General features: G+C 46.8%; 2 protein-coding genes across 6 annotated transcripts in view; one reads left to right on the top strand and one right to left on the bottom strand.

The window, feature by feature from the left end:
- The first annotated feature begins 2490 nt into the window (after positions 1–2490).
- Positions 2491–23140, top strand: part of RFC5 (replication factor C subunit 5) — a 27931-nt gene continuing 7281 nt past the window's right edge. The window contains exons 1-11 of one of the 5 annotated variants that reach the window (XM_058158511.1): positions 2491–2619; positions 4782–4846; positions 7029–7165; positions 8520–8599; positions 10032–10105; positions 10299–10458; positions 12226–12307; positions 14292–14421; positions 15515–15592; positions 16862–16916; positions 18380–18515. In XM_058158511.1, the coding sequence (XP_058014494.1) occupies positions 2558–2619; positions 4782–4846; positions 7029–7165; positions 8520–8599; positions 10032–10105; positions 10299–10458; positions 12226–12307; positions 14292–14421; positions 15515–15592; positions 16862–16916; positions 18380–18476 (1020 nt within the window). In that variant the 5' untranslated portion in view covers positions 2491–2557 and the 3' untranslated portion in view covers positions 18477–18515. Of the gene's footprint in view, positions 2620–4781; positions 4847–7028; positions 7166–8519; positions 8600–10031; positions 10106–10298; positions 10459–12225; positions 12308–14291; positions 14451–15352; positions 15470–15514; positions 15593–16861; positions 16917–18379; positions 18871–23140 lie in introns of those variants that run through there. The other 4 variants (XM_058158510.1, XM_058158513.1, XM_058158514.1 and 1 more) reach the window with 4 other exon arrangements.
- Positions 19013–23140, bottom strand: part of WSB2 (WD repeat and SOCS box containing 2) — an 18109-nt gene continuing 13981 nt past the window's right edge. Inside the window, exons 8-9 of the mRNA XM_058158509.1 lie at positions 22484–22591; positions 19013–21050 (exon numbers count right to left, since the gene is read on the bottom strand). Of these exons, the coding sequence (XP_058014492.1) occupies positions 20888–21050; positions 22484–22591 (271 nt within the window). The 3' untranslated portion in view covers positions 19013–20887. The remainder of the gene's footprint in view (positions 21051–22483; positions 22592–23140) is intronic.

Here is a 23140-nt window from a genome sequence, read left to right as displayed (position 1 = left end):
GGAGCACTGGAAACCCAAAGAGCAGTTGGTGATGGCATGCATGCCCACAGAGAGGGGCTCTGTGTGCTACCTCTGGCACAGTCTGTGGCTCAGACTGCTAATGCAGTCTGTTATTAACAGCAGCTGCCTGCAATTACTGCAGGTTCTAGTCCCACCAGGCCCAAGGTTGACTCAGCCTTCCATCCTTTATAAGGTAGGTAAAATGAGGACCCCGATTGTTGGGGGCAATAAAAGTTGACTTTGTATATAATATACAAATGGATGAAGACTATTGCTTAACATAGTGTAAGCCGCCCTGAGTCTTCAGAGAAGGGCGGGATATAAATGCAAAAAAACCCAACAACAACAAAAAACATGTGCTATAGATTCCCTATCATGGGACTAGAGCAGGGGTCTGCAAACTTGGCTCTTTTAAGACTTGTGGACTTCAACTCCCAGAGTTCCTCAGCCAGCTGGCTGAGGAACTCTGGGAGTTGAAGTCCACAAGTCTTAAAAGAGCCAAGTTTGCAGACCCCTGGACTAGAGGAAATAAGCAGGATCTGTTTGGTGCAGGAATTATATCTGGTACTAAACCGTAACACGGGCATACCCATAAGAGGGAGGAATTTTAAATGTACTTAGAAGTCACCTTCAGGTATTTCACCATTGCAATAATGTTTCAAGGCTTCCGATTAAAATCCTGAGTTTATAATCAAAAAGAATGAGGGAATGTAATTTTGAATCAAGAGAATCTCTTTCAAATCAGGGAAGAGGAGAGGAAGAAAGGTAGGGGAAACGAGTAGGAGAGAAGGTTAGATAGAGAGGAAGTAGGGTGGAGGGGGTGAAAGGAAGGGGAAGTAGAGAAGGAGTAGGGGAGGAGAGAAGAAAGGAGGGAGGAAGAAAGGAGGGAGGGAAAGGAGTGAGAGGAGGAGAAAGGATTGCTGTGAAAAGGAAAAGATGAAATGGAAGAAAGGCAGCCCTGAATATATTTGAATATATTAGGATAAAAACTAAAAATAATTAAAAAAAAAGAACGAAAGAGAATGAACACGAATAAAAATGGAGAAATTAGAACTTGAGGGCGAAAGAAGATGTGACTTAATAAAATGAGCAAGGAAATATTAGGAAATGAATAAAAACTATGAAAAAAGAATATTTTGGCAAAAACTGTAACTAAGTAAAACATATTTGAATATATTGAATTGTATAAGATATGGTATGGCCAATACTCTGTTCATAAACCCCCTGGGCAGGGGGGTTGGACTAGAAGGCCTCCAAGGTCCCTTCCAACTCTGTTGTTATGTTATGTTAAATCATGTATGTGTGTAGGAGGGGGACTAAAAAATCAATAAAAAATTGTTCTTAAAAAAAAGAGAGAGAATCTCTTTCAAATCAAGCTTGACACCTGATGCGCAACTTTGCAAAGTGTCGGGATATTTTGCTTGAATAAATCGACGCACCACTTAAATCTGCAAGTGTGCTTAAATCACCCTTTTCCACAGAGGATGTCCAGTAAGGGTTGGCTTTGAAATTTCTTAACAGTTGGAAACTCAGTATTTGGGAGGAGGTTCTGGCTTTCAATGTTTCGGACGAGTTGCACTATTTTGCTAGTCGATACTTGGATACCAGGTCAGATTTGAGTTTGTGAAGGTGAGGTTAAATTACACACCCTGAAAATGTGGGTTTGACCAAGGACTCTGGGCTTATTCTGCAAACTGAAAAGCATGCCTTCTTCCAATAGAAAAACAAAACAAAACTCTTGTTTCCTCTTATTTAAAATCCCCAATGGAAAACCTGGGTCAGCTCGTACGCAAAACTGGCTTAATTCTGTCCACGTAATGGAAATTCCAATTCATATTTTTCTCCATGGATTCAATATTCATTCTGCGTTGTGAAGAACGAGAGTTTTCAGTTTCATAGCTCAGGGCCTTATTATTTGGCTTGCTCATTTCCTTTTTTTTTTTCCCCCACATCGGCTTCACCTTCTTCTCTTCCCATTTTGTTGTTATTATTAAAGCGGCTAAAAATCCAGGATAAGAAGAAGAACAAAAAACAAAACAAAACCCCACTGGCTCCTCGCTTCAAAGCCAGGTTGTCCCAATTACGGTACGTAGGTGCTTCGCATTGTTTTTTATTGCCCCCTCGTCTTTTTTTTAAAATGGATTTTCCCCCTTTTATAAGGCAGTTTTGGGATCTCCTTGTGGTCTCCTATCCCTCGGCTCAGCCTCCAAGCCCAAACAAGGCGCAATGCCGCACAGCAGGGCTCCTAGGAGGCGGTTGCCAGCCGTCAGAGCCTTAAAAGTTCGGGCGCGTGTATCACTACAACCCACCCCGGGCGAGTCGAAAGCGAGGGCGGTGCGGTTTATAAGCCAGCCGGGAGGCCTCGGCCTTTCCCGGCCGTCACTTTACAGTGCAGGCCGCGCCCCTTAGCGACCATCCGAAGAGGCCTTAGCAACGCGGACGGAGGCGGAGCTCCCGCGCGGAAGTCTCGCCCTTCCTCTCGCGAGAGCAGGGCCGGCCAGGGCGCCAAGCGCAAAATTGCGGCTGCGCGGAGTTCCCGGGAAAAGAGTGAGAGAGAATGGAACGTTCGGCGGAGGCAGCGGCGACGACGGTGGCCGGGAGGAGCGCGAACTTACCTTGGTAAGTGGGCGGAGGGGGGGCGGGAGGAAAAGACCAGGCGGAGGAGAGGATGCTCCGTTGCTAGGAGACGGGATGGGTTTCCTCTCTCTAGGCTTCTGCATAGGCGCGAGGGACCGCTGCAACTCCTTTTTTTGGGGAGGGGTGGTCCCACTTAGAGGGCGGGGCTTAGCATTCTGCAAAGAATATGCTTCTGAGCATGTGCAGAGCGCTGCTTGACCTTCCTGGCTGAGGCTGGGTTGCTTTATGTTATGGGGGGGGGGGAAGATCTTGCAAAAAGCAGCCCGGGGGGGGGCGCTTGCAATAGGAGGGCTGATTGGGGGCAAAGGAAGAGCTCCAGGGGGTGCATCATGCATCTATCAGAAATGGTGTAGGTAGGGTCTGCTGCTTGGGCGGGAGGCGTTGGACTAGATGACCTATAAGGTCCCTTCCAGCTCTTGTTATTCTGTATCGTATCTGCATCATCCTTCACCACCCACCCTGTAAAGGGGCATTTTGCACAGAGATATGATTGAGTCTGTTGTCATCTGCACCTCCATAACTGTCTGGTTTGGTTCCGCAATTAATGTAATTTTTTTTTTATTGGCCAAGTGTGATTGGACACACAAGGAATTTGTTTTGGTGCATATGCTCCCAGTGTACATAAAAAATACATTCAAGAGTTCTAAGGTACAACACTTAATGATAGTCATAGGGAACAAATAAGCAATCAGGAAACAATATCAATATAAATCGTAAGGATAAAAGCAACCAAGTTACAGTCATACAGTCATAAGTGGAAGGAGATGGGTGGTGGGAACGATGAGAAGATGAATAGTAGTGCAGACTTAGTAAATACTGTAGTTTGACAGTGTTGAGGGAATTAGTTGCTTAGCAGAGTGATGGCATTTGGGAAAAAACTGTCCTTGTGTCTAATTGTTCTGGTGTGCAGTGCTTTATAGTGTCGTTTTGAGGGTAGGAGTTAAAACAATTTATGTCCAGGATGCGAGGAGTCTGTAGATATTTTCACAACCCTCTTTTTGACTCCTGCAATATACAGGTCCTCAATAGAAGGCAGGTTGGTAGCCATTGTTTTTTCTGCAGTTCTAATTATCCTCTGAAGTCTGTGTCTGTCTTGTTGGGTTGCAGAACCAAACTAGACAGTGATAGAGGTGCAGATGACAGACTCAATAATTCCTCTGTAGAATGTATCATCAGCTCCTTGGGCAGTTTGATTGATTCCTAGTATGATTTGATTGCTTATTTGTACCCTGTGACTATCATTAAGTGTTGAACCTTATGATTCTTGACGAACGTATCTTTTCTTTTTATGTACACTGAGACCGTATGCATCAAAGACAAATTCCTGGTGTGTCCAATCACACTTGGCCAATAAAGAATTCTATTCTATTCTCTTTCCAGCAGCAAATGGGTGGGAAGGGGTGCTTGAGGACACGAGTAAACGCTATTTGGGGTGGGGTGGGGGTTTAGCAATGCATTTTTATTTTTGCAACCACCTCATTGCACAGGGGACAGCTTGTCTCCAAACAGAGTGGCAGATTTGGAGGTTTTCTGTCCCATCCTATGTTCCTACATTAACACAGGTATCCAACCCTATGACTTACAACAGTTCGTTTAGTGAGCGTTTGAAGTTACAACAGCCCTGAAAAAAAAGTGATGTAGGATCGTTTTTCACACTTAATGACTGTTGCAACATCCCCATGGTTATGCGATCAAATTTCAGATGCTTGGCAATTGAACTCATATTTATGACGTTTGCAGGGGTCACGTCATCCCCCTTTTGTGACTTCCTGACCATCAAAAGTCACAAATTCACTTAACAGCTACGTTGCTAGCATGACAGCTGCAGCCGTTCACTTTTAATAACTGCGGCAGGAAAGGTCGCAAAACGGGCTAAAATTCACTTAACAACCGTCTCGCTGAGCAGCAGAAATTTGGGGGTCGTAAAGTCGAGGACTACCTATAGTCGTAGATCCAATCAAGGTGAAGCAGAACTGAGCATTTTCTTGCTCTCCTAGTTGGTGCCCCGACATCATCTCTGGGGCTTTTTCGCTGACTACTTCCTCCTTCCTTAGCTCAGATCTTCCAAACAGAAATAAAAATATAGTGGTTGGGAAACACGGATTCTCTAGTGGTGAAAATCTGCATTTTATTTTTATTGGCAGGGTAGAGAAGTACCGGCCTCAGACTCTCGGGGATCTAATTTCTCATGAGGACATTCTGAATACCAGTAAGTGTTCAATAGCTGTGCAAATATTTTAACTGATCTTTAGCAACACGCAGCTGCCTCTCGATTTAGAGTGCACAATAAAAGAGGCTCCGGCTGCCATCATTCCCAACCTGTATAAACTATGGCCGTGATGGTAAAACTATGGCAGGCATGCCAGAGGGGGCGTGCAGAGCCTTCTCTGTGGGCACGTGTGCCATCGCCAGCTGGTCTCCTGGTTTCTGGCACATGCATGCATGAGCATCGGCCAGCTGGTCTTCATGCGCGCTGGAAACCGGAAATCCAGCTGGCCGGTGAGCATATGCGCACCAGCCAGCTGGTCTTTAGGTTTCCAGCGTGCACATGCATGCCAGCCAGCTGGTCTTTGGGTTTCTGGAGTGCACATGCATGTCAGCCAGCTGGTCTTTGAGTTTCCGGCGTGCACATGCATGCCAGCCAGCTGGTCTTTGAGTTTTCGGCGTGCACATGCATGCCAGCCAGCTGGTCTTTGAGTTTCCGGTGTGCATATCCATGTCAGCCAGCTGGTCTTTGGGTTTCCGGTGTGCACATGCATGCCAGCCAGCTGGTCTTTGGGTTTCCGGAGTGCACATGCATGCCAGCCAGCTGGTCTTTGGGTTTCCGGTGTGCACATGCATGCCAGCCAGCTGGTCTTTGAGTTTCGTGTGCATATACATGTTAGCCAGCTGGTCTTTGAGTTTCCGTGCACATGCATGCCAGATAGCTGGTCTTTGAGTTTCCGTGCACATGCATGCCAGATAGCTGGTCTTTGCTCGGAGTGCACATGCATGCCAGATAGCTGGTCTTTAGGTTTCCAGCGTGCACATGCATGCCAGCCAACTGGTCTTTGGGTTTCTGGAGTGCACATGCATGCCAGCCAGTTGGTCTTTGAGTTTCCGGTGTGCATATACATGTTAGCCAGCTGGTCTTTGAGTTTCCGGCGTGCACATGCATGCCAGCCAGCTGGTCTTTGGGTTTCTGGAGTGCACATGCATGCCAGCCAGTTGGTCTTTGGGTTTCCGGAGTGCATATCCATGTCAGCCAGCTGGTCTTTGAGTTTCCGGCGTGCACATGCATGCCAGCCAGCTGGTCTTTGGGTTTCCGGAGTGCACATGCATGCCAGCCAGCTGGTCTTTGAGTTTCCGGTGTGCATATCCATGTCAGCCAGCTGGTCTTTGAGTTTCCGGTGTGCACATGCATGCCAGCCAGCTGGTCTTTGGGTTTCCGGAGTGCACATGCATGCCAGATAGCTGGTCTTTGCTCGGAGTGCACATGCATGCCAGATAGCTGGTCTTTAGGTTTCCAGCGTGCACATGCATGCCAGCCAACTGGTCTTTGGGTTTCTGGAGTGCACATGCATGCCAGCCAGTTGGTCTTTGAGTTTCCGGTGTGCATATACATGTTAGCCAGCTGGTCTTTGAGTTTCCGGCGTGCACATGCATGCCAGCCAGCTGGTCTTTGGGTTTCTGGAGTGCACATGCATGCCAGCCAGTTGGTCTTTGGGTTTCCGGAGTGCATATCCATGTCAGCCAGCTGGTCTTTGAGTTTCCGGCGTGCACATGCATGCCAGCCAGCTGGTCTTTGGGTTTCCGGAGTGCACATGCATGCCAGCCAGCTGGTCTTTGAGTTTCCGGTGTGCATATCCATGTCAGCCAGCTGGTCTTTGAGTTTCCGGCGTGCACATGCATGCCAGCCAGCTGGTCTTTGGGTTTCCGGAGTGCACATGCATGCCAGCCAGCTGGTCTTTGAGTTTCCGGTGTGCATATCCATGTCAGCCAGCTGGTCTTTGGGTTTCCGGTGTGCACATGCATGCCAGCCAGCTGGTCTTTGGGGGATATATATATATCCCCCAAAAACATATATATATATATGTTTTCTGAGGTTTTCGCAGGTGTTTGTTCCCAGAAGCACGAAGCTGAAGCCTGAAGATGACGAATGAGACTTTAAACGCCGCCAAGACACTTATATATATATATGTGTGTGTGTGTGTGTGTGTGTGTGTGTGTGTGTGTGTGTGTGTCTGTTGTGCCCCTCAACTTGTTTGCTGGCGCGTGCTCTTAAAATGCAAGCATCTACGAGGGCACCCTAGAATTGGAGAAGTACAAATAGATAAATTTACAGGTAAAGCAGAAGTCATTTGTCAGCCAAGCGAAAGGTTTATTGCGCTCTCTCGCTCTCCCTCAACCAGTACAGAAGTTTATCAGCGAGGATCGTTTGCCTCACCTCCTGCTCTATGGACCTCCCGGGACCGGCAAGACATCTACGATTCTCGCCTGTGCTAAACAGCTTTACAAAGAGAGAGAATTTGGCTCAATGGTTTTAGAGGTAACCACTTCTGTGGTCTTAAAACTAGACTCGGATCGTTTTTCCGGTGAATGCAGAGGGAAAATTCCTGCAAGCACCCTTTGTTTGTTTATGTTGCAGCGTTCTGTTTACAAGGTTCTGTTCTACGTGTTTATATTTTGGCCTCCCCTGGTCCCATTTCAATTTTGCTTACAAAAGATGGAGATTAAAAAGCTTTAGGAAAAAGACTTGGAAAACTCGTCGGCAGAATCAGCTTGCAATTCTGCGTTCTAATCACTGTGCTACCACAACTCTTAAGACAGGTACACCCTGTTTCCCTTAAAATAAAACATTCCCTAATAATAAGCCCAATCAGGCTTTTGAGCACATGCACTAAAATACACCCCCCCCAAATAAGCCTTCCCCAAAAATAAGCCCTCTCCAGAAATATTTAAACGCATGCGCAGCCGGTCCCCGCCATTTCCTCTGGTTAGAGTTAGGGAGATGGAGCTGCAGATCAGTAAGATGAGCCCCATCTTGCTCCATGGGCCCCAAAATAATAAGATATCTTTGAAAGTAAGGCAAAACACTTATTTTGGGGTTCAAAAAAATATAAGCCAGGGTCTTATTTTGGGGTTCAAAAAAATATAAGCCAGGGTCTTATTTTCGGGAAAACACAGTAGATTAGATAGATAGATAGATAGATAGATAGATAGATAGATAGATAGATAGATAGATAGATAGATAGATAGATAGATAGAGATAGAGATAGAGATAGAGATAGAGATAGAGATAGAGATAGATAGATAGATAGATAGATAGATAGATAGATAGATAGATAGATAGATAGAGATAGAGATAGAGATAGATAGATAGATAGATAGATAGATAGATAGATAGATAGATAGATAGATAGATAGATAGATAGATAGATAGATAGATAGATAGATGGATGGATGGATAGATAGATAGATAGATTTATATGATAGATAGATAGAGATAGAGATAGATACAGAAGACATGATAGATGGATGGATGGATAGATAGTTAGTTAGATGGGTACAGTAGATAGATGGATGCAGAAGATAGATATAGATAGAAAGATGGATGGATGATGTGTGGGTGGATGATAGACAGACAGACATGGAGATAGATAGCAATACCACTTAGACTTATATACCACTTCACAGTGCTTTACAGCCCTCTCTTAAGCAGTCAGCCTATCACCCCCAACAATCTGGGTCCTCATTTTACCAACCTCGGAAGGATGGAAGGCTGAGTCAACGTTGAGCCACTCAGAATTGAACTGCTGGCAGTCGGCAGAATTAGCCTGCAACGCTGCATTCTAAACCACTGTGCCACCACAGTTCTTAATGTATGTTCCTTCTTCATTTAGCTGAATGCTTCTGACGACCGAGGCATTGATATTGTCAGAGGGCCTATCCTGAACTTTTCCAGCACCAGAACCATCTTCAAGTGAGCACCTTTAAGACTTCTCTCCTCTGCAAATTGAATTCCTTGGAAAAAGACAGTTTTCTGGCCAGTTGTGAATGTGTCTGTCTGTGTCTATCTATCGTCTCCTACAAGTAGATGGGTTTAATCAGTGATCAATGGGTAGGTACAATAGCAATAGCACATAGACCAGGGGTCGGCAACCTTAAAAACTCAAAGAGCCACAAAGGTCCTTACCGGAAGTCCCCTGTTCAATTCTGGAGCTGACCAGAAATCCAGTTCCCCCACCATAGAGCCGCCTCCTAGTGTGGCGTCCTTTTTCCTCTGCCGACTGGAAGTCTGGTTCCCCCAGCATAGCACGGCATTCTTTTTCCCTCTACCTGTCCTAACCAAAAGCCTATCAATTGTAAAGCCAACCAGCGACAGGGAGCTGCAGCAGAGGGATGAAAGAGCCACATGCGGCTCCAGAGCCGCAGGTTGCCGACCCCTGACTTAGACTTCTATACTGCTTCACAGTGCTTTTACAGCCCACTCTAAGCAGTTTACAGAGTCAGCCTCTTGCCCCTTAAAATCTGCGTCCTCATTTTACCCACCCTGGAAGGATGGGAAGGCTGAGCCAACCTTGAGCCCGGTGAGATTCAAACTGCCAAATTGCAGGTAGCTGGCAGTCAGCAGAAGTCGCCTGCAGTACCGCACTCTAACCACTGTGCCACCACGGCTCTACAGTAAAATCCATTGAATTTTTGAGTTCCCAGTTCTTTTTTTTTTAAGGTTTTTTTTTTTTACAACAAAAAAAATCATCAAACAGTTTTCATCAAACAGTTACAATGTGCTGAAAGGGGAGTTTACACATCTTCTTGTGCAATCTCAAAATAAACATCTCTTTCATACATATATCTTATATTGTCTTTTCTAACATATCTTTCCTTCTAGCCAATGATAAAATAAACCCCATATTTTATAATATTGCTTATCTTCTTGTTCTCTAATTTCAAATGTCAATTTATTCATCTCTGCACATTCCATCATCTTCCTAATTGTTTCGTCTTGCAAAGGTAATTTCTCATTTTTCCAATTTTTAGCAAACACAATGCTGTGCTGCTATAATAATATTCACAATCAGATATTTTACATCTCTAGTATATATCTCGGGAATAATTCCCAACAGAAAGACTTCTGGCTTAAAAATCTATGTGTTTTTTAATAATTTTCTCCAACCACGTGTGTATTTTAGTTCAGTATCTTTTTGCTTCAGCGCATGTCCGCCACATATGGTAATACGATCCAGGTATCTGATGTGACATTTCCAGCATTTTTCAGATTTATCTTTGAACACTCTGGCGATTCTTGTCGGGGGGTAAATGCCACCTGTAAAGCATCTTATACAAATTCTCTTTATATGCTGTAGACGTTGTCATTTTTAGAGTTCCCAGTTCTTGTTTCTCTGTCCTGTTAGGAGAGGCTTTAAGCTGGTGATTCTGGATGAAGCCGATGCCATGACCCAGGATGCACAAAACGCTCTCAGGCGTGGTGAGTTGATGTCCCGCCCCATCCAGAAAGGGATGCTGCAAAGATCAACAGTCCTAGACACGGTTGCCGTTAACTTTTTGATGGCAGCCGTCTCGATCTGCCGTCCCAACAGGACGGCTGGTAGCCTGTCTTAAGGCTGCCGTGAATCTGCCAGCGCTAACCTAAACGTTTGACCTTTACGCGTCTTTTCCAGTGATTGAGAAATTCACCGAGAACACCCGGTTTTGCCTGATCTGCAACTACCTCTCCAAAATAATTCCAGCTCTCCAATCCAGGTGCACCAGGTTCCGGTTTGGCCCTTTGACGCCACAACTCATGGTTCCTCGGTTGAAGCATGTTATCGAGAAGGAGAAGTGAGTGAAAACCCTCAGGGTAATGACAGACGGGAGTCATAGATCCGGCTGCTCCCAATTTTCTGGCTTTCTAACCCCCGATTTCTCTGCAAAGTGTTACGTCTACCCAGGGGTGGGATTGAAAAATTTAACAACCGGTTTGCTGCCCGGTTGCTGGGCGGGCGTGGCCATGGGGGCGTGGCCTACTCGGCCTCTTACACCATGGTGGGGTTTTTTTGCCCTCCCGAGGCTCCGGAGGCTTTTCTCGAGCCTCCAGGAAGGCAAAAATGGCTTCCTCCGGGCACCGGAGACTCTCCGGAGGCCAGAAACGGGCCCATTTCAGGACTTCCAGTAGGCCCGTTTTTCATCCTCCAAGGCTCCAGAGGCTTTCCTCAAATCTCCAGGAGGACGAAAATGGCCTCTCCCTGGGCCCATTTTCGGACTTCCAGTAGGCCTGTTTTTCACCCTCCCAGAGCCTCCGCACTGTCCCTGCATTTACCTCACATCCAAAATGGGCTGCGTGGCAGGGGAGGGGACCTGTGGGCGGGGTCAGCCAGTCCTTGGAACAAGCGGTTCGGGCTACCCGATTAAAATTAACATCCGGTTCCACCGAACCGGCTGAATCCCACCCATGCATCTGCTCCCATCAACTCATGGTTGGGAACATCAATTAGCCTGCAATGAAGAGAAGGATAGCAGTCTTCCAATATTTCAGGTGATGACACAGAGGCGATGACACAGAGAATAGGTTGAGGGCCAACCTATTCTCCAAAGCAGGAGACCTCAGGGACCACTAAATTCATAATTTTAAATCCCGCGGACCACTAATGTGATCTTCTTAATGACCAGCTGGGTGGGCGTGGCTAGGTGGTCATGTGACTGGGTGGGTGTGGCCAACCCGATGTCACTCCCATCGAGGGGCGCTTCGCCAGCCTCTACTCACCCCTCTCCTCCCAGCCACTCATCGCCTCCCTGCCCGGGCTCCTTAGGGCCCCAACAGGAAGGAGTTGTTGGAGCTAAGCAGCCACCACGAGAAAGAGTTGGCAAAACAGCTCAGTTCAAATTGGATCTGACCAAGAAGGAGGCTCAGTAGAAGCTCCTCACTGAGGACTACAAGCATAGGCTTTCCAAGCAGAGGGAAGACCTGCGGGAGTGCAAGGCAAGGTACTGGTGCCTGGAGGCTCAGTGGGCTGAGATGGTCAGCCAGTTCCAGGCCATGATGCAGTCCCACTGGAACAAGGCCCTCCGGCTCTTCGCCACCAGCGGCACTTCCCTCCAGCCGTCACCCAAAGCCCCATACCAGGAGGCTGAAGCAGACCCCGAGTTGGAATTTCTGTCCCCCTCCGACCCGCACAAAAAGACCCCGAAGGGGGAGACTCTCGGCAGCAACAAAAATATTCACTGCACATATCTGTCCCAGGGGGGTGTAGTTTGAGGATGCCTGATTTTCTGCAATATAAAAAAATGCAAATGCGGACCACCAAAGTTTTCTCATGGACCACCAGTGGTCCACGGACAACCGGTTGGTGTCCACTGCTCCAAAGTACCAGAGGTTAGGACAAGACTTAATTGGATGGAAGCTTATCAAAGAGAGATCCAACCTAGAACTAAGGAGCAATATCCTCACATTGCCACAGGAGGTGGCATTTGCCGGTTCTCTGAACTACTCAAAATTTCCACCGCCGGTTCTCTAGAACCTGCCGGATTTTACGCCTGATGGGAGGGGTGGGTGTGCAGGAAACAGCAGGATTCTTGACGGCCTATTTCAAGTCCTCGTTGTTCTTTCAGCGTTGATGTGAGCGACGACGGAATGAAAGCCTTGGTGACACTGTCCAACGGTGATATGCGCAGATCTCTGAACATCTTGCAGGTAAGGGCTTCCATACAGGTGTGGCTTTATTATTATTATTATTATTTATTCGATTTTTATACCACCCTTCTCCCGAAGGACTCAGGGCAGTGTACAGCCAAATAAAAAGCGCAATATATACATTAAAAACAAGACTAAAACAAAACATATTACAAAATGGCCAAAAATTTAAAAAATTTAAAACATTTAAAATAGTTTAAAAACCCTAAAATATAAATAACCCCAAATTAAAATTTAATTAGGCCAGTCCCGCTTGAATAAATAGATGCGTTTTCAGCTCACGGCGAAAAGTCCGAAGATCAGGCACTTGACGTAAACCAGGGGGAAGTTCGTTCCAAAGCGTAGGAGCTCCCACAGAGAAGGCCCTGCTCCTGGGGGCCGCCAGCCGACATTGTCTGGCGGACGGCACCCTGAGAAGGCCCTCTCTGTGAGAGCGTACAGGTCGGTGGGAGGCATAGGGTAACAGCAGGAAGTAACAACTTCCTCTTTCTAACCCGAGACTGCCGGTAGCAAGCACCAACAGCGCAACGGAGCCACCGGTTACATCAGGGGTTGAAGTACAGGTCGTCATTTTGACTTATGACCTCACACCGTTGCTAAACAAGGCAGAGGTTAAGTGACCCATGGCTGAATTTGATGACCTTTTTTGCCGCCGTTGTTAAACGAATCGCTGCGATTTGTTAAGTGAATCGTGCAGTTCAGTGAAATCCGGCTTCTCTCACTGACTCGGCCCACTGACAGCGGGGGGTTGGACTAGATGACCTACAAGGTCCCTTCCAGCTCTGTTACTCTGTATATAAATACGAGTCAGTTGCCTAGCGGGCAAATTTTGATCACATGACCATGGAGACGTTGCAACGGTCTTAAGTGTGAAAAGCAGTCCTAAAGTGACTTCTTTCATGGCCGTTGTAACCTCGGTCACTAAATGAACTGTTGTAAGTCGAGGAACTTTGGGAGGGTTCTATTGGATCAGAGCAAACATTGGCTTTGTTGCCAGGGTGCAACTACTATGCATTGTAACAGAAGTTGTTGCCTTCATTCCTACCTCCGAGATCCTTACAAACTTCTCTCCAATTGCCGAGGGAAATGAGGATATATACAGGTGGTTCTTAACTTACAACAGTTCACTTACGACAACCCTGAAAACGGTAACTTATGGCCGTTTTTCACATTTAACGACCATTGCAGCATTCCCAAATGGTCACGTAATTTACATTCGGATGCTCAACTGTTGATTTGCATTTATGACAGTGGCGGTGTCCCCGGGGGCGTGGGGGGTGTCACGTGATCTCCTTTTGCGAATTTCTGACGAGCAAAGTCAATGGGGAAGCCAGATTGGCTTAACCACCGTCTTACTTGGCGGCGATTCGCCTAACAAAGATGGCCGGAAAAGTCGTAAAATGGGGGCAAGGCTCGCTTAACAAATTTCCCGGCTGGCAACATAAAATGTTGGGCTCAGTTGTGGTTGCTAAGTCGTAAGTTGATTTAACGGCCAGTGGTTGTCAGTTTATTCATGAACTGGCAGAGACATGGTAACGAGGTCAGCCAATGAATAGGCAACTAAGTCAGCCAGTTGGGAGCTGAGACAAACTGAAGCCAGAGCATGTCTTAGTCTGCAGCTTCTGAGTCTGTGCTGAGAATTGAAACTGAAACCTGTGTGTGTGCGTGTGTGTGCTTGTCTGCTCTGCTGAAATGAAATTAACTGTTCTCTCCTGCCTTGTGCTGTAACTTCTACCATGTTGGAAGAATCAGCTATTGGTATTGTAAATACTTCATCTGTTATTATGTATATAAAGAAGTTAATGAATTGAGATGAATCAGTTATCTGCGTGTGCTTCTGGGTTTGATTTTTGCAAGAAACTCTGATAGTGGTTTAGTCCAGTTCTCCTGGTCCTCTTAAGCCAGCAGCTGGTCTTCGCTGGAGAAATGACTCTCCTTCAGCAAACAAAGCAATGATTCCTCATTTCTCTCTTCCATCTTGCAGAGCACGAACATGGCTTTTGGCAAAGTGACCGAAGAGACTGTCTACACTTGCACGGGGCAGCCGCTCAAGTCTGATATCGCCAACATCTTGGACTGGATGCTGAATCTGGACTTTACTTCCGCCTACCGCAGTATCCTTCAAATGGGAATCAGTGTGCAGGTGGCTTACTGGGATGCAGTGGGATGGAATGGGAATAGAATAGTAAAAATGGGGTGGAAAGGAATAGAAATCTTGTTGCCATCGCGTGCCAGGATGGGGGGTGGGGAGGTCGTGCATGCCCACACACATAATTCTATGTGCCCCACCCCTGTACATGCGCGCACAACCCCCCACTCCCGCTCCCCGCTCCTGGCAGGTGATGGCCCGGAAGGCCTGTTTTTTCTTTCACCTGGCTCCAGAGCCTCTCTATGAGTTTGGGGAGGGTGAAAATGGCCTTCCCCACCCCCCCGGAGGCCAAAAAAGGTCCGTTTCCAACTTCCGGTTGGATAGGAAGTGACTTTTTTTGCTGTTCCCAGCCTCCAGAGACTCCTAGAGAGGCTCTGGAGGCTGGGGACAGCAAAATGACACTTCCTGTCCAACCAGAAGTTGGGAAATGGGCCATTTCTGGCCTCTGGAGGGTCTGGGAGCGGTGAGGAAAGCCGTTTTCGCCCTTCCCAGACTCAAAGAGAGGCTCTGGAGCCAGGTGAGAGACAAAAACTGGCCTTCCCAATACCCCCCAGGCCCTCTGGAGGCAGGAAACAGCTTGTTTCCTTACTTCTGGTAGGTCCAGAAGGTCTGAAAATCAGCTGGCCGGTGCACACTTGTGTGCTGGAGCTGAGCTCACGTGCCCACTGATATGGCTACGTGGACCACCTGTGGCACGCGTTCCATAGGTTCACCATTACGGCTACATGATATCTTGCCTTGAGCAGAGGGTTGGACTAGAAGACCTCTGAGGTCCCTTCCAGCCTTATCATTGTTCTATAACTGCTGGGAAGAACATCAGAAGCCATTTAATATTTTTCTTGATATTTTTTCCCCTTTTTATTCTACTTTCCTTTTTTTTCTTATTGCACTTTTAGCTTTCTCTCTTTTATTTTCTCCTTCTTTCCTCGGTTCTGTTTTTAGCTTCTGTGGGTTCTTACTGCTGTCAGAACTTTTGGTTAAAAAATTATTCGAAATGAAAGAGATTTGGGGCTGCTGCCAACGCCACGGAACCTGAATCTCCTTGACATTTTGCTCAGACATCATGGAACTGAAAACCTTGAAGGGCCTGGCTTTACAAGACATTCTAACCGAAATTCATTTGTTTGTTCATCGAGGTAAAAGGACTTTGGGTGCTGGTGTGTCAGCAGCCATCCTGCAAAAACCTTCTCTGCCTGGTTTCTTACACAGGCAGTCTTTCAGCTTAATTACAATTCAGTCTTCTGTGTGCTATGGGCCCATAACCTGTCAGAGTTCTTGCAAAAATCAAATCCAGAAGCACACACAGATAACTGATTCAGTTGGATTCATTCACTTCTTTATATACATAATAACAGATGAAGTATTTACAATACCAATAGTTGAATAGTTACAGGCAGAACGCAAGGCAGGAGAGAACAGTTAGTTTCATTTCAGCAGAGCAGACAGCACACACTCTGGTTTCAGTTTCTCTGAACAGACTCAGAAGCTGCAGACTAAGACACGCCCTGGCTCCAGTCTGTCTCAGCTCCCAATTGGCTGACTTAGTTGCTATGCCTATTCATTGGCTGACCTTGTTACCATGTCTCTGCCAGTTCATGAATTATCTGACAAAATTTACTCCAGGAAGGCTGGATGAGACAAAAATGTTATTGAGCCTTTTTTGCTAATTGCTTCTGGTGCAGATGCATATAGCATTAGCGCTTAGACTTATATACTGCTTCACAGTGCTTTACAGCTCTCTCTAAGCAGTTTACAGTGTCAGCCTCTTGCCCCCAATAATCTGGGTCCCCATTTTACCGACTTCGGTAGGATAGAAGGCTGCGAGTCAACCTTGAGCTGGTCAGGATCAAACTCCTGGCAGTGGGCAGTCAGCCTGCAGTACTGCATTCTAACCACTGCACCACCAGGAAGAAGAATGAGAAAGGGAGAGAGGGAAGGAAGGAAGGAAGGCAATATCAATAGACTTATATACCGCTTCACAGTGCTTTACAGCCCTCTCTAAGCAGTGTACAGTGTCAGACTCTTGCCCCCAATAATCTGGGTCCTCATTTTACCCACCTCGGAAGGATGGAAGTCTGAACCAAACTTGAGCTGGTGAGGATCAAACTGCTGGCAGTGGGCAGAGTCAGCCTGCAATGCTGCATTTTAATCACAGCAACATCACGGCTATAGAATAGGATAAGGGCAGGGTAGAGGAGAAATAGAAATAGAATGGCACTTAGACTTATATACCGCTTCCCAGTGGTATATAAGATTGTTGGGGGCAAGTTGCTGACTCTGTAAAACTCCCCAGAAACTGCCCAGGTATATAAATCTTAAATGCTATTGATACAGCTATTTAAGGTACAATGAAGGGGAATCACTTTTGTAAAAGTGTCTGTCTGTGCTCTCTCGTCGTCCTGCAGTTGATTTCCCAACATCTGTTCGGATCCAGCTGCTGATCAAGATGGCAGATGTGGAGTGAGTATTTTTCATTACACATTTTTCCCCCCACATATTTAGGATAATGTAGACGCAGGCAAAGATTTTATTGGTGCGCTGATTTTCAACCTCTAGTAAAAAAAAATGCACGTGTAATTTTACCTGTGGAGTGTTGAGAATATGAAGGAGAGAATTGGGGAAAAGCACTGATAAACTTTCTCTGTGCACTATGACCCTATGATTGTGGCTGGGGAATTCTGGGAGTTGAAGTCCACGAGCCGTACAGTTGCCAAGGTTCGTTCAGCCTGCAACTATGAGAACTAGAAGCTTGCTTCCCTACACAAACCTGAATTTTCCTTATCCGGGAAGCGCAGAGCGCCAACTTCACAGAAGTGTACAGGCTCAAAGCTTGCTGTGTAAAGGTAAAAGTTCCCCTCACATATATGTGCTAGTCATTCCCGACTCTAGCGGGCGGTGCTCATCTCTGTTTCAAAGCCGAAGAGCCAGCGCTGTCCAAAGACGTCTCCATGGTCATGTGGTCGGCATGACTCAACGCCAAAGACGCACAGAATGCTGTTACCTTCCCACCAAAGGTGGCCCCTATTTTTCTACTTGCATTTTTTTATGTGCTTTCGAACTGCTAGGTTGGCAGAAGCTGGGACAAGTCATGGGAGCTCACCCCATTATGCGGCCCTAGGGATTCGAACCGCTGAACTGCCGACCTTTCAATCGACAAGCTCCATGTCTTAGCCACTGAGCCACCCCGTCCCTTGCTGTGTACTTCGCCTTTGACACATTTCACGCCAACTTGAAGATAAAGAATCTTCAAGTTGGCATGAAATGTGTTAAAGGCGAATGTTAAAAATTGTAGGATGTTCTTTACAGGCTTAAATAGGTTTCTTTAGAGAAAATGTCCTGCATTAAGACAGATCATTAATACAATTGAACGTGTCCAGAAATATTTTACAAGAAGAGTTCTCCCCTCCTCTGTTTACAACAAAATACCTTATGCCACCAGACTTGAAATCCTGGGTTTAGAAAATTTAGAACTACGCCCTCTTCGACATGACCTGAGTTTAACTCATAGAATCATCTGTTACTATGTCCTTCCTGTCGAAGACTACTTCAACTTCAATCGCAACAATACATGAGCACACAATAGATTTAAGCTTAATGTGAACCGCTCCAATCTTGATTGCAAAAAATATGACTTCAGTAACAGAGTTGTTAATGCCTGGAATGCACTGCCTGACTCCGTGGTCTCTTCCCAAAATCCCCAAAGCCTCAACCAAAGACTATCTACTATTGACTTCATCCCATTCCTACGAGGTGTGTAAGGGGCGTGCATAAGAGCACCAACGTGCCTACCGTTCCTGTCCTAATGTTCCCTTTGATTGTATTCAATTCATATAGTTATTTCTTGCTTATACTTATATATACTGTTGTGACAAATAAAATAAATAAATAAAAAGAAATAAATCTCCTGTTCCATTGTCTTTCAGACACCGCCTGGCCGCAGGGACCAATGAGAAGATCCAACTGGGGTCTCTTGTAGCTGCCTTCCAGGTCACGAGAGATCTGATCGCAGCTGAGGCTTGATGACCAAGCTACTCTGCCACTTCCTGAACTACAGCCCAGGTACCTAAAGGTTGTCTTTAGAACCCACCTGAACCGTTCCCATCAAAACCTTGTGGTCTTGGATGTCACCTACATACAGCCTGATCATTCTCAATACTTCTTAGGATCTTACAAAAGAACATAGTCCTCTTTAAACAATCTGGACAAGAATCATTGCCACTCTACACGAACAAGAAATGGTCTTCAAGATGCTTCACAATGATGGTTCTCTTTTATTAGGTCTCCGGAAAATCATATAACTGGGTTCAAAATGTATTCAAAATACATTCACACCAGCACCTCATTAAGCTGCACCCTGACCCACACACACACCCTGCCACCAATCTTGTTTAAAATAAATTCATTTATAAAAGGATCATAACAATCGTGTAGTCGGAAGACGACCTCAGAGGTTGCTTAGCCCAACTGCTGCTGAATTCTGTTCAAAGACATCAATATACAAATAGAATGAGACTATTGCCTTATACACTGTAAGCCGCCCTGAGTCTTCGGAGAAGGGCGGGGTATAAATGTAAAATGTAAATGTAAAAAAAAAAAAAAAAAAGTGGCTAGGAACAACTCTTTGTTTCCCCCCCCCCGCCCCCCCACTATTCCACTGGCTGACAGCTCTTATTATAAGGAGATTCCTAAATTTAGATGCGGAGTTAAGAATTTCCTTACAACAACCATCCTCGCTCCCACCATCTGATAGATTCAGATCTCCCATCAGGCTCCATCCAGGATAATTTACACCAGCTGGGCAGAACAAACTCCCTTTGATTTCCGTCCGCCCTCAAATTCTTCGCATCCGTTCTCCCAATTTTAACAAGCCGGCCGCTTATTATATACTCTTTCATGGTGCAAAAATTTGCACCCTTCCCACATCTGGGGAATTCCTAGGTCCATGATGGCAAGCCTATGCCACAGCTGGCAAGTAGAGCCCTCTCTGCAAGCAGGCGAGCTGTCGCCCAGCTCAGCAAAACCATGCATGGGCAGGAGCGCACCTCCCGCCGGCCAGCTGATCTTTGGGATGGAGGGGGGGGGGTCGCATGCAGGAAATGCATGTGCATGTATGGGGAGCGGAGCACGGGGGGTATGGCGTGCCCCCCCGACAGGTTTTTGGGTCCAGGAGGCTGCAGGGAGGCCTGCTAGGCCCAAAATGGGAAATGGGGGAGTGCGGCTCACCGCCCACCCACCCCGGTCCCATTTTTGGGCCCAGGAGGCTACAGGGAGGCCTGCTAGGCCCAAAACGGGAAATGGGGGAGTGCGGCTCACCGCCCACCCACCCCGGTCCCATTTTTGGGCCCAGGAGGCTGCAGGGAGGCCTGCTAGGCCCAAAACGGGAAATGGGGGAGTGCAGCTCACCGCCCCCCCGGTCCCATTTTTGGGCCCAGGAGGCTGCAGGGAGGCCTGCTAGGCCAAAAATGGGCGGGGGGGGTCGTGCGCGCATTGCATTATGGGTGCTGGCGCATGGACGCACTTTCAGCACACGACAAAAAAAAAAGGCTAGCCATCACTGTCTTACCGTGTTTCCCCAAAAATAAGACCCTGTCTTATATTTTTTTGAACCCTGAAATAAGCGCTTGGTCTTATTTGCCATGCGCTCAAAAGCCCGTTTGGGCTTATTATCAGGGGATGTCTTATTTTGGGAAACAAGGTAGGTCTTCCAAAATTTCACCATACTTCTCTTCGGTTTTGCGTTGCGATCCGAACACAAGAAATCTCTCGCTGCTTTATCCATCAATTGGCCGTTTTTGCGCTCTCGGTCTTCGAGGTGGGGGACACACCCCAAACTGTTCTGAGATCATTGATCTTGATAACGTACCTCTGGTGTTTCCCCGTTCAAGCCAGCCACCCCCCCAAAAAATAAAAAATAAAATCAAGAGCTTTGATTTCCATCTCCCGGTAGGCGGCATAAACTTAAAAGCTTCATCCGGTAGCCTACTAATGCAGGAAAGATTTCAAATTCCACGTTTGCGTTCCTGGAGGAGATCCGAACCTGATTTTTCCTACCTACGCAATGGACAAACAGGAACCAAAAGCAACTCCAGAATGACTAGAAAAGTTGCCGCTGGTTGACTAAATAATGACACCCTTACCATTATAGTTTCCTTCTGTGTCCTGAGGTGTTTTGTTTTCTTTAATGTCGGAGAGGCAGCTGTGGGTGTCAAACCCGCATTCCAGTAATTCCAAGTCTGGGAGGGTAACTGGCAAATTTTAGTATGCCTTAAGATTTCTTCCGCGCGGCTAGTTCAGAAAAAGAGGATTTGCCAACAGCATCCTTGGTCATTTTCTCAGCTAGGAAATGATGCTGCTTCCTTGCTTGGCATCCCGAAGAGTTTTGTCTTGCGTGCGCAACACAAGGCCAGGCAACACCTCCTTTGGGGCCAACATCATAAAGTCCTGTAGGTGAGGAATTCTTTCATCTTCTTGGGAATGCTGAGCGCCTGGACTTGGTAGCTAGTGAAGCAGCCGCGGAGAACCTTCCGACATAAGTGCTTCAGAGACGATAAAGCTTGAGGGACTGTCCAAAATTGGGCGTGACCATCTCTGGTCCTGCAACAGAAAGAGGCAAAGCTGAGTTTGTTAATTAAGAAGGTGTGGAGACTCTAGGTAGAAAGAGTGCAGAGAAGAGCAACCAAGGGGATGAGGGGACTGGAGGCTAAAACATAGAAAGAAGGACGGTTGCAGGAACTGGGTTTGCCTAGTCTAGAGAAAAGAAGGACCAGGGGAGACATGATAGCAGTGTTCCAATATCTCAGGGGCTGCTACAAAGAAAAGGGAGTCAAACTATTCTCCAAAGCACCTGAGGGTAGAACAAGAAGCAGTGGGTGGAAACTAATCAAGGAAAGAAGCAACTTAGAACTAAGGAGAAATTTCCTGACAGAACAATCAATAAGTGGAACGATTTGCCTGCAGAAGTTGTGAACGTTCCAACACTGGAAATTTTTAAGAAAATGTTGGATAACCATCTGAGATGGTGTAGGGTTTCCTGCCTGGGCAGAGGGTTGGACTAGAGGACCTCCGAGGTCCCTTCCAACTCTTGTTGTTGTTACTATCAAGGAGAGAAGCAACTTAGAACTAAGGAGGAATTTCCTGACAGTTAGAACAATCAGTGGAACAACTTGCCTCCAGAAGTTGTGAATGCTCCAACACTGGAAGTTTTTAAGAAGAGATTGGACAACCATTTGTCTGAAGTGGTGTAGTGTTTCCTGCCTAAGCAGGGGGTTGGACTAGAAGACCTCCAGGGTCCCTTCCAACTCTCTTATTCTAAATTGGTCAATGCAATAGGGGGCAGCACAAGCCAATTCTCCCACCCACCCCAAAAAAATTAAGGTGAGATGGACTTGATTAGGATTGGCGCAGGGCCAAGATATCAGTGGAAAAGAACACTGGTAGCTCAAAGTTGAACTATGGGGTCCTTAATGCTCTCTGAGCTGGGTGGTTTTCTTGCAGATGTTTCATTACCCAACTGGATAACATTATTTGCGTCAATCTGATGGATCCCTCGTCCTCTACAGCCCCCTCCCCCCCATCCTTTGTGGCAAAGAGATGCAAACCAGCCCTTGTCTCAGGCACTTTGGAGAAAGGGGGGAACTGCAGCCCCCACTCTTCCATTCCCAAAGCTCCCCCCGAATCCCTGCACCGATTGGCTGGCTGCGAATTGTCCTGGGGGGGCCAAAAGCCCGACGACGCAAACTGTACTTCGATGAATGGGCTGCGGTGAAAGGACTAGGAGGGATTGTCTGTGGCCGATTTTGCCGGGGCGAAAGACTGGGGGAGAGCCAGCCGAGGAGAAAAGTTTGTGGCTAATAACGCAGAGGCGAAAACCTGAAGGCGAAACAGGCGAGGCGAAGGGTTCGAGCTGAAAAAGTCCTAGACCCGATGGTTCCACAGGCATCTCCGTACCCTCCATACACCAGATTCTTAAGATCTCCTCCCCCCCTCCCTTTGAAACAAACACCCCACGGTTCTCGCCCCAAACCTACCCCGTTGCAATGATCCCACCATGTGGGAAATAAGTGCAGCAGAGACCGTTTCTCACGGGAGCAAAAGCAACAGGACTCTCAAGCTCTAATGCCCAGATCCGGAGGAGCCTAAAGGAAATAATAAAAGTGTTCCAGAATTGAGCCCAAGAATTTACAGCAGTGGCTCTCAACCTTTATAGTGCTGCGACCCCTTTAATACAATTCCCCACGATGTGGCGACCCCAACTGTAAAATTATTTTCGTTTTGAATTTATCGCTCCTGAAGCCGTCTTGGCTAGCGATCTGAACTGCTTGCGATTGCCTTGAGGACGGAGGCATTAAAGCGGAGATTCCTCCCCTATTAAGTTTATCGCGCCTGAAACCAGATTAGGCTAGCAATTGGGAGTGATTGCAGCTGGCTTGAGAGGGAGACATCAGAGCAAAGGTTTCTCTCTTTTTTAATTCATCGCACCTGAAGCCGAATTCGGCTAGCGATTTGAAGAGCCTGCAGCTGGCTTGTGGAGTCAACCATTGGAGCGATTCTTGATTATAAGTATACTTCCCATATTTCTCATGGTCTTAGGCGACCCCTGGAAAATCGTCATTTGACCCCCAACGGGGTCCCAACCCACAGGTTGAGAACCGCTGACTTACAGGAGTGGCCAAAATTGTGGGAAC

This window comes from Ahaetulla prasina, chromosome 15 (genome assembly GCF_028640845.1).
Source record: "Ahaetulla prasina isolate Xishuangbanna chromosome 15, ASM2864084v1, whole genome shotgun sequence".
In the NCBI taxonomy this organism is placed as follows: domain Eukaryota; kingdom Metazoa; phylum Chordata; class Lepidosauria; order Squamata; family Colubridae; genus Ahaetulla; species Ahaetulla prasina.
This window is presented reverse-complemented; position numbering and strand designations above follow the sequence as displayed.